The 11,906-nt window shown below is 32.1% G+C and overlaps 1 protein-coding gene across 1 annotated transcript; it reads left to right on the top strand.

Annotated features, from left to right (window-relative positions):
- Positions 1 to 1,547: 1,547 nt before the first annotated feature.
- DAZL (deleted in azoospermia like) lies at positions 1,548 to 11,581 on the top strand. The gene is made up of 11 exons (XM_063113365.1): positions 1,548 to 1,613; positions 2,589 to 2,735; positions 3,007 to 3,098; positions 3,673 to 3,724; positions 4,158 to 4,221; positions 4,318 to 4,457; positions 5,863 to 5,934; positions 6,799 to 6,849; positions 7,634 to 7,747; positions 8,829 to 8,927; positions 11,528 to 11,581. The coding sequence occupies exons 1-11, from the start codon at positions 1,548 to 1,550 to the stop codon at positions 11,579 to 11,581; spliced, it is 951 nt and encodes a 316-aa protein (XP_062969435.1).
- Positions 11,582 to 11,906: the final 325 nt, after the last annotated feature.

Below are 11,906 nucleotides of genomic sequence, written 5' to 3'. Positions count from 1 at the left end.
AGGACTAGGACATGATGGTGCTACTTCCTTAATTTAAGTAGTTAGGACACTATTAAAGTGATTCAATGAATTTTATTTTTACTATCCGAATTAAGCAGGCAGCTAATTTGTGAGACCCAAGCTAAAACCAGAGTTCCTATAATATCTAATGCCTTTTTTCCCTTCATTACCAAATTACTGCTATCGCAAGCATCCATTTTACTTTTGTAAACAGAATATGAGAATTGGAAGAGACATCAGAGATCTTTTCCAACCATTCATTTTTTAAGCAAGGAAACTGAGGCCCTGAAGAGACTTATTTTACTGATTAAATAAAATTCAAGTTCTCCCTAAACAATAATTTTTCTCTTCAATTCTGGCAACACTATCACAGGGTTTCTGAACTGCAACCTTATTAAACTTTCAGACCAGATAATTCTTTGTTGTGAGGGGCTTTCCTTTGCATTGTAGGATGTTTAGTAGTATGCTTGGCCATCTACCCACTAGATACCAGGAGTACACCTCACTTGCGACAACCAAAAATGTCTCCAGACATTGCCAAATGCTCCTGGTGCACAGAATCTTCCCTGGTTGAGAATCAGTGCATTTTCATAGCTTCTTGTAATCTGGCACAGTTTTCTAGCCAGATGTTAGACCTCTAAATTAAAATACATCCGTACATTATGGTGCAGTGACAGACAATACTAGAAATAGCTTATTTATCAAATAAAAACATATCCATACTTCATCCACAAATGAAGGGGGAATTGAGGAGAAAAGAATGTTTACAAGAATTTCAGAACTGCTGTTGTGTTTTGTGTTTTGGATTTTTGAATGAACTAATTGAGAATGGATTGGTAAATCGTCTGTAGGGAAGGGACATCTAGTCAGGTTCTCAATAGTCCAAGATATGTAGCACATATAATATATTCCCATTTAGAAAAAAGTTGAGATATTTTAAAAAGGAAAAACTTTAGAAATTGGTTTTTTTTACTCTCTCCCACTTTGTTGTCCTGAAATGTCACTGTACCAGTTAGAGGAAAGAATTATAAAGTATCAAAATATAAACACAAAATAACAAGTATAAGCACAAATAAATAGAAAAAAGCAAAAAACTCAACTTTAGTGAATTGGCAGTTTAGATTTCATCTCTAATTAGTATAGCTGCTTGTAGAATCTTAAATTTATCAGTAACTTCTACCATCTAATTAAAAAGCAGAAACTCTGCTTTCTCATTGTTACTAATTTATGTAAAAGTTACTGTGCTTTTTTAAAAAGATATCAGTTTCTTTTGTCTTTGTTTTTGTTTTTCCTAAACAGGTATATGTGTAATAGCTTTCTCTCTTGCAGCCTTTTGTATTTACCTTTGATGATCAATAGGCACTTCATAAATGAATTCAATGAGTGGATGTGTCATAAAGTAGTTTCCTAAATTTCTATTAGTTGTTAATAAAGTATCTACAGAGTAAGCTTAAAATAGTAAAACCAGGAAAGAAACTTAATATTTAAAATAAATTCAAATATCAGGACACTAACTTATATTGGCATACCACTTTATACTTTACAAAATGAATTCACAGATGTTATCTCATTTCATTCTCAAAGCAGTTTGCCCAGAGATAGACAGCTGGCAAGTAAGTGGCTTATAACCTAATAAGGACCATGAACCTAGATCTCCTGACTAAATCAATTTTTGTTTCCCTGTGCTATACTGCCTCTCCAACATATATATTACCAGTAAATTCTGCATCAGAAAATTTTACCTTAAGAGTCTACAGTGGGAAGACTAAAGGCAGAGTTGTGATCAGAATTCAGAAAAATAATGAGTTATATGTGTGGATTTCTTTATCTGACAATTTATATCTATCAGCCCACTGTGAAAATTAGAATTATCAGTGGGACTGATCTGGTGATTTTCAGGAAGAAAAGTGTTATTTCAAAAGATGCTTTGAACACCCTAGCATTAGGGAAGAAGATTATAACCCCATTTTTTTAGCAGTAGCTGTGATATGTGAGCAAATAATGTTTTCACAATCTATTTCCAAAGTAAAGCAGGCATACTAACAGAGGGAGTGTTAAAATTATGAAATCCATGTTAATTTTGCTGAATAGAAAGACAAAGCAAAACAAATTGGTTTAAAACTTTGAAGCTTGTTTTCTTTTTGATGAAGCTTTTCTTATTACCTTTTTTAAAAAAAGATTTGCCATGCTTTTTATTAATGTACTCAGTAAAATGAAAATTTGTTATCAGCATAGAACAGGGCGATTTTGATAACTTTATTTTTTACAAATCTGAACTAATTTTTTTAACCAATTCACATAGTATTTTTACAAAATATAAAACCATTATTCTTTCACAGCATTATACAAGAGATGGTGATGAGCAACACTGGGTTTAAGAAAGTACTCTGTTCCATTGTTAAAATTTTATGCTGATCTGCTCTGATTGCTTTAAATCCTGAGCCTGAACTAAGCTGTATTGGTGACTAATTTACAACGAAAGTAATTTGTATAAAATATTTTATACTTTAAATATAAAAATTATATTTCACATTGTGTTTGATTTTTGCCTGTGCATTTAGTTACGATGTTTGCTTTCAAAATTACAGTCTGCTGCAAATCCTGAGACTCCAAACTCAACCATCTCCAGAGAGGCCAGCACCCAGTCCTCATCAGCTACAACCAACCAAGGCTACGTTTTACCAGAAGGCAAAATCATGCCAAACACCATTTTTGTTGGTGGAATTGATGTTAGGGTATCGTATTTATATTTCATTTATATTTTTAAATGTGGTGTGAATAATGGGATCTGGGCCCTGTTGCAAACCTGTGATTTTTTTGTACTTCATTCAGGTTTGGAATTGGTTTTACGTTTAACCCACAAAGACTAAAAATATCTTTGACAAAGAGCTACAGGTCACTTGGGGATACTTGGGGGAGATACTTCCACATCATCAAACCTCCTTTATAATAGAATTGAAAATTTTGAATGCTGTTTTTATTCTTGAAGTTCATTTCTTTCCATAGATGGATGAAACCGAAATTAGAAGTTTCTTTGCTAGATATGGTTCAGTAAAAGAAGTGAAGATAATCACGGATCGAACTGGTGTTTCCAAAGGGTAAGTGAGACACATGTTCGTTATAAATTATCAAAAATATCTGTACTCTAGCATCTGTAGAGAATCAGAGAAGACGTCATAGCTGGAATTGACACTTGTATAAATGAAATTTGTTGCTTTGTTCATTTCTTTCATGTAAAGGGTAAGAGTTGCCAGTTCTTCTATTTAATCATTTTCCTAATGTTTGTATTTAAATATTTCCTATCTTTATTTCAGTCAAGTGGATTAATCAGTTTTACCAAAGAATTCTTTTCTTTGTACATTTCACCCATCTTGAATTTTACCCATCTTGCCTTAGATAATAAGTTAAATTCAGGTTCATACATATGAATTCTTTGTTAATGAACGGAGTTCTCAACACTGCCTTTATCTTAGCATATTCTGACATAGATCAGGTTAGGAAAACAAAAAGCAGTAATATTTATAGAGGATCTGTTATGTACTTCTTAAAAATATTTATTGCAGTATATTATTCATCTTTTATCATTATCACTTCTATCATTTCATAGAATACTAGAAGTACTAAACCATCTGTTGTATGGTGGTGATTTTATACTTCATTTATCCTTTCTAGCTATGGATTTGTTTCATTTTACAATGACGTGGATGTGCAGAAGATAGTAGAAGTAAGTAATCTTATGGAAAAATCTTACTTAGCTTATTGATGCAGTGTTTAGTGTTATTTGAGTAATGTATACAGTTTTGCATAAAATAGAAAAAGAAAAACTTCTGTTTGAAATCCTAACTTAGGATAATCTTACATAACTTGTCAGAACCTGTTTATTTTTGACTGGGCACCTAGCTTCCTGAACTAGAGACAAGAAGGATTAGAGACAGAGTAAAAGGTTTTTGATCAAATTCCACTTGATGCTTCTTGACACTTGATTAGAGAGGTGAGGGTAAATAAGGTAGCTTCATGATGACTAATTTTGATTTGGTGTATATTTATCACTGATCTTCTCTGATAGTAGGAACTTTAGAAGATTTGGGATGTTTACCCAAGTCTTGGAAGTAAAGACTTGAAAATTAATTCTAGTTTTGTTACTGTTTTATTTTCAGTCACAGATAAATTTTCATGGTAAAAAGCTGAAACTGGGCCCTGCAATCAGGAAACATAATTTATGTGAGTAAAAAAAGAAATTGTTCTTGTTGACACGTGTAGCTTTTCAAAGAACTGAAAATAGGCATTGTTTTCTTTCTTTTTTTTTTTTTTCCAAAGGTGCTTATCATGTGCCGCCACGTCCTTTGGTTTTTAATCCTCCTCCTCCACCACAATTTCAGAATGTCTGGAGTAATCCAAACACCGAAACTTACATGCAGTCTCCAACCATGATGAATCCTGTAACTCAGTACGTTCAGGTAAGAATTGCCTACATTCCTGTTCTCTCGTTTATTATGGAGGTAACCTTTTGTGGAATTCTATCCATAATTTTTGTAATAAGTGGTATTATAGTAGTCCTTGTTTTTGAATACTTTGAGTGATAGGAAACCTACTACTTTTGTGGGAAATCTACTACTTTTGTTAGAAATCTCATTCTTGGGGTTCTTCCCTATACTACACTAACAATCTGTTTCTATATAGTTTGTAACCCTTTTATCTTAGAATTGACCACTGTAGCCACATAGACCCCATCTCTTCCTTTTTTCCCCATAACTCCTAAAATATTTGAAGGCAGCCTTTCTCTTGTGTCTGCCTTTTTTATTCTTCTCTAAGATTAGCAATTTTTCTAGCTATTTTTTATTTGTGATGATTTCCAGATGCCGCCTTATATAGATTGCTTATTTATGGATATATTCTGGTTCTAGAATGGATAGGTTTATGATATATTATCTTACTATATCTATAAACTCTATAAGTTTCTGGCATATAATTTGTTTGGTTCTGGTTACTTTAATATTTAAAGTGGGATTTGGCGTACTTATTATCTCCTATTGATGATAAATAACATTTATTTTTTTCTTAGCTCATTTTACTTTCTTCAGTTTAAAGACATTTTCTTTGCTGGAAAAGAAAGAAACAATAGAGAGATAGTTCCGTGGTGTCTCTCGTTTGTTTACATTTTCTATTTACCTGAAATGTAGGATATATCTTTTTTTATTTTTATTGCTGTAAACATGGCTAGGAAAAAAGCCCTCTTTGTTCCTAACATTTACTGTGAGCCATTACCTGTTCTGGATGTATTTTTCTATGCTAGTACCCATATGATTTCAATCAATAGGTGTTTATTGAAACATGTAAGACATTGTACTATCTCTTTTACAGTTTTGGATTATATACTACTCTTAATTTTTAGATATTAAATATACAAAAATCCATGAAGTCTGTAGGAAGACTATGTAATACCCCATAATATTGTCAAAGGAGTGCCAAACTGTCTAAAAGTATTTTTACAGAGAAATAGCAGATGGAATAATTTAATTTACATGGAAATCTGTCCTAATAGAGTCTTATTATCACCAGTGTAAGAAAGAATTTCTGGGTGGGGATAAGTGTACAAATAAGATAAACTTAGGCTGGTATTATTAGTTATTTCTCTCATTATCCCTTCCTCCTCCCTGCCCAAAAGGTTAACATTTAACAGAGAATATTTGTTTCTTCATGAAATCAGACATTCATTTAGAATCCTGCATTGTTGTACCTAGAAAAATAATTAAGATTTCTTAATTTGTATGTTTTTGTTATATTGGTGATAATATTCCTTCCTTCTAAGTTTTAAAAACATTTACTTTGTTAATACATTATTTCTATAAAATTTATTTTCAGGCATATCCTCCTTATCCAAGTTCACCAGTTCAAGTCATCACTGGATATCAGCTGCCTGTTTATAATTATCAGGTAATTTAAGAGGGAACAAAAATGGTTTACTTTGTAATATTTTGAGGTCTTTAATTAATTTATATAAGTTTTCCAAATATTTTGTCATTTGAACTAGTGAAGTGTGCCTAATATTTTTAAAAAAATTTAGAATTAGTCTAGAATTAAGGCCTCTATATTCTTTAGAAATAATAGAATGATATTTTGACAGGAATGTACCTAGCAAGAACTTTTCTCTAGAACTTATCTAAGATTTGGTATTCCCTTCTATATTTCAATATGTATCCTTCAATCTTTGTTGTCAAGGAGCTGAAACATCCAGGCTGACTTCCATACATTTTTCCAGGGGGATAGGTTGACATAAAGTGATTGCTTAATTCTTAGAAAACAGAATTCTAATTATATTTGATAGTGTTTATTTTAGCTGGCTGCTACAGGATAGTAGTTCTCTGAATTTCTTCCCATAGATATGACCATAACTATGACCCATGACCATATCTATATAATAAATTCAAAGAACCATCTTTGAGTTTTTCTGAACACCAGCTCCAGAAAATTGAGAAAAAAGGGTGGCTGGTTGGCTCAGTTGGTTAGAGCACAGTGTTATAACATCAAAGTCAGAGGGTTCAGATCCCCATACCGGCCAACCACCAGAAAAAAAAAGACCCAGAAAATTGAGAAAAAGGTGGGGTTTATATATGCAAGTAAATAAGAACCTCAGGTATTAGAAACATGAAGTATTTCTTTCTTCCATTCTGGTTTTTTTTTACATTATAATAATAAATTAAAGAAGCCAGAATGATAAATACTTTACTATTGTCTATCTTATAACTTTGTGATAATGTGTAGGAATATTTGAATAATGTATGTTTCCTTCTTTTTAAGATGCCACCGCAGTGGCCTGCTGGGGAACAAAGGAGTTATGTTATACCTCCGGTAAAGTGAAATAGCCAAGCATATATTTACTGCTCTTTATTTAGAAGTATTTTCTCATTTTGTTATGTATTTCTTGACCTTTTGCCATATGTATGCCTATAAATATTTTTAAATGCCCCTTTATAGTATGTTGCATTTTATTAATTTCTTATTAATCCAATTATACACTCCCATGGAAGAAATTGTGCATTTTTGTTTCTCAGGTTGTTTTTGTGTGTTTAAGCAGTGGCTGCTCTGCCTATGATAAATGCTCAGTTACTTGTTGATAGAATATATAATCCAGTAAAGGTAGTATTAGCATGGATTTAGAATTAGCATTTAGTCTGCCTAGAATCTGCCTGTAGTTTTGCTACATATAAAAAAAATTTGTTGGAGAGAAACAAATGTTTAGCTGTTAATACTGTTAAGAAAAGGAATAAAACAAAAGGGGGTATTACCGCTAAAACACCTGAGCTTTTCTTAACTTCTATATTTCATCGAGATTGGATATTTGAAGGATATAAAAATTCCTGGGCACTCTCTTGTTACATAGTACATGTTAGGATTTCTTTTTCTTAGAGTCTTTCTAATTCCGAGTATGTCAAAGCTTAGAACACATCTTAAAATAAAAGGCTGCCTTATTTTATTTCAACTATTCAGTTTAAAACAAAGTTTCTGAAATAATGTAATTGAATTTTAACACAGTGCATGTGAAAACTTTTAATATCAACTCACTATTTTGAAGAAAAGATTGCTTTTAAATGTGTGTGTCTCTTTAATTACACTTTTATCATTTTAATTTTAGGCTTACACAACTGTTAACTACCACTATAATGAAATTGATTCAGGAGCTGAAGTTTTGTCAAATGAATGCTCAGTTCATGAAGCTACTCCATCCTCTGGAAATGGCCCACCAAAGGCAAACATCTAATTTTGTTTATTAATATTTATATTTCTTTTTTCCACCAAGTTTTAATAATGGTCCTTTGAGAAGCAAGTATCTTTGCCCAAATTTCAAGATGGAAGCCATAAATTACAGAGTTTAAGTAATTGAGTAATATCCAGCAGTCAATTTAAAGGCTGATGAGATTTCAGATACCCCAAACTTCCAGTGTATACATACAGTTTCTGATATAGCAGTCCTTTCCTCTCTTCCAATTCTGTTGTTTTTTGGGGTTTTTTTTAACCACATTTTTAGTAAGCATTGTATTAATATGATTTGGCAGAATGCAGTGTTCAGGTTTTCTCAAGGATTCCAATCTTCAAAAGAGGGATTATTATAATTTATACTATATTGTCTTTTGAAATTTAAACATTTCCTTAGCTAAATAGTATAACACATTATCTATGGTATTTTCTCTGTAACATTATATATGGCAGCAGCTCTCAAGAATGGTGGGGAGTAATTATTTAAATACTGAAATAGGCAGAGTTATTTATGTTATTTCATTTTTTATCATTAGAGTAGATTTCTTTAATAACAGTACTGTTACTCTTCAATTCACATATGTTCTGTTGAATGGGTGGAAGAGTGGAAATAGTTGATGTACTGGAAATAAGCATAACACTGAAGGATTCGCATTGAATTGTGTGAACTTCATCCATGTAAAAAAATGTGTAAAACAATGTTGAGAACTACCGAACCATGGGTGAAAAATCCCTCAATTTGATACATGATTTAAAAAAATTTTTTAAATATTAAAATAGCTTACAGTATAATTTTATTATCTGTTTTTATCCTGAATATGTTTTTTGAAATATTGGAGTTCACTTAGAGTTTTAATAAATACAGCTTTTTTAACCAGTATTCTATCACTGAGGTTCTAAAATATTTCTTTAATTTGGCAGAAAACTTATATAATCAGTGATATGTGATAAGAATTATGAATTGCATAAGAACTTTTAAAAAATAAGTGTTCATTAAACTTTCCAAAAAAGCTTGCTAACCGTGAGCAAAAGGAGAAATAGTCTTTAGGTTACTGAAAACTTCTGTGTTTCAGAAATCTGTGGACCGAAGCATACAGACAGTGGTATCTTGTCTATTTAATCCGGAGAACAGGCTGAGGAACTCTCCTGCTACTCAAGATGACTACTTCAAGGTATGTGTACCCCAGGAAACCATTGTGAGTGGGTTTTACCTGGCAGTGTATTTTATGCTGCTCAAACCTTGATATACCAAAGTTTTCTTCAGGGAGCAAACCTCTAGCAGAAGCTTATAACTTAAAGAGTACATAAGAGAAGACAGTTGAAAGAAAATATTGTCTTGACCAAATAGTAAAAGAAAATTTCAGATATAGAAAGCATAACTTTTATATGTAGATATTGGACTAAAGAGAAGAAAAGAAATTGATTACTCAGTTGATATACTTGAACAGTGTGGAGGGAGAAAGCAGGGATAAAGTGAAGCAGTAAAAAGAGCTGAATAGGAAGAATTGGAAGTTGATTCAGAGTTGGTGAAGTGAAAGAGAGTATGGCTGTTTGAATTTAAGAAAGATCTGGTTTCTGATCTTGATTATATCCACCTTGAACAGATCACTTAAATTTTATTAAGGCTCCAGTTTTTACAAGTCTAAAATGAGTTGCAGGAGGACTAATGGTCTTTAAGGTTCGTTTAGTTCTGAGTCTATGAATATGAAAAATAACTAACTAGTCAGTCCAGTGGGAGAGGAATATTATGTTTAGTAAAGGGAAGTTTTGGTTTTTTATTTTAAGTAATAGGTTTAGTGAGATTTATAATTCAAATACTGTACAATTCACCCATTTAAAGTGTAAAATTCAGTGAATGATGCTTACTATTTTCACAGAGTTGTACAACAACCATAACCACAGTCAATTTTAGAATATTTTAATCACCCCTAAAATAACCACCCTTATCCATTAGCAGTCACTCCTCATTTCTCCCCAACTCTTCTGGCCCTAGGCAAGCATTAATTTGCTTTGTTTTTCTAAGGATTTTCCTTTTCTGGACATTTCATGTAAATAGAATCATACAATCTGTGGCCTTTTGTGACTGGCTTTTTTCACTTAGCATAATGTTTTCAAGGTTCATCAATGGTATAACATGTATCATACTTCGTTTCTTTTTATTTATGGATATATACTACATTTTGCTTATCTATTCATCAGTTGATAGACATTTGGGTTGTTTCCACTTTTTGGCTATTACGAATAATGCTATGACATTGTGTACAAGTTATTGTGTGGACATATGTTTTTACTTCTCTTGAATATATACTTAGGAATGGAATTGCTGAATCATATGGTAACTATGTTCAGCCTTTTAAGGAACTGCCAAAATTTGTCCAAAATGGCTGCACCATTCTGTATTCATAGGGAAGTTTCTAATCATCACCTTGTGTCTTAAAAATGGGAAAGAGAATAGCTTTTTATCATCTGTGAATGGTCATAGTTTGAAGCTTAAATCCTCTTTGAAGGGTATGTACTAAGGACCAATAATGCAGAAAAGTAATGGATTAAGTTCTTACCATCTTTGCAACAGGAAGTAAACATATTTATTTAAAGTTGACATTTGTTCTCTTGTTGCTTCATTCAACACAGACAGTAAAGTTCATAAAGGAAAGAACTGGAGTTGTATGACAGCCTACCTTCCCCAAAATTCTAAGGGTTACGTAGGCAGTACTTAAATGATTTACTTGCAAAGCAGAAAATAGTCTTTAAACTTGAGTTTTCACCTAGTATTAGGCAAAATCCTTCCTTTGAACTTCCAGAGTTTTCTGCTTCTCTGGACTAGGAGTTAGAAGTTGGCAGCCTGCTGTTGTCTGGCATCCAGACCTATTTTAATTGGCTACATGTTGTTGTTTTGATTTAATTTGAATGCATTTACTGTTTCCATGGTAAATTCCACTCTTTGTTGGCTTAATTCTAGCCCCTTTGTAATCCTGTTTCCTATCTGACCTCTGCAGATATATGAGTTTGTGACCACTTTTCTAGGATTTCACCAAAATAGGATATTACCCTGTTGACAGATTATATAACTTCCAGAAGTCACCCTTCTTTATATGACAGCTGAATTTAATCCCTAGGAAAAGGACACAGTTAAGCTGTGTAGAGAAGAAAATACTATTATGTTATTACTGGTTTACTCAGCCCCATTTCTTACTGTAAGGCCTTACTTCCTTCTATCTGCACATCCATAGGCAACACAGAGTGAAAGGAAAAATTTGCATGTAATTTTAAATTTTTTTCTTTATTTCCTAAAGGATAATATGTCTTCACAAGTTAAGGATATGCCAAAACTAACATCTTTTAACCTAAAATCATAGGGTTTCAGATTGAAGTGGAATGTTATTCTCAGGCTATGATTTCTATCAGATACAGTTCAGATTAATAAAAACATTTTTAAAAACTGCATACATTTTCCACCTGCATACATTTTCTTTGGGACATCAGTCGTCTTTGCCAAATTATTAATTAAAAAGTACGTAAAATGATATTGATTCTAAGTCCTCCATTTATGAGTTTATTGGGGTTTCTTTTTAAACTAAACTGTTTAATAAAACTAGCCATCTTGGTACGTTTTTTATGCCAAAGTTCGGGAATGCTTACCAAAAAGGATTATTCTTTTTTTCATTAATTTAAACCCCAAATAAATGCTTTAAGTATTTTGCAGCTGTCTCAGGTCGTAGTGGTAATAGGAAATTGTTAATGAAGTAAAAAGGACTGTTTCTGTCTTTTCTAGGATAAAAGAGTGCATCACTTTAGAAGAAGTCGGGCAGTGCTTAAATCTGTTTGATTCTCTCTGCTAACTTTCTAGCCTCATGGGAAGTTGCTGGTTTTGAATATTAAGAAGAAGCTGAAAGTTTTTCACTATTATAGGAATTTAATTCTTAATTTGATAAATCACACAGATATTCTGTACAAGTTATTTTAGATTGTCTAGTTTTATTTTACATTGAAACTGCTCTTTATTAGATGTTTAATTAGAAACTGGTTCCATGTTGAATGTATAGTTGAAAGTAAAAAATAATTAAGACTGAAAGGAATAACTTTAAGATTTATCTGCAGAACTTTTTAAAAATTGAAATAGGCATTTTAAGAGTTTAAAGCAAGTACTGATT

This window comes from Cynocephalus volans, chromosome 11 (genome assembly GCF_027409185.1).
Source record: "Cynocephalus volans isolate mCynVol1 chromosome 11, mCynVol1.pri, whole genome shotgun sequence".
Classification (NCBI taxonomy): domain Eukaryota; kingdom Metazoa; phylum Chordata; class Mammalia; order Dermoptera; family Cynocephalidae; genus Cynocephalus; species Cynocephalus volans.
The sequence above is the reverse complement of the archived record's forward strand: the minus strand, read 5'-3'. Positions and strand labels throughout refer to the sequence as shown.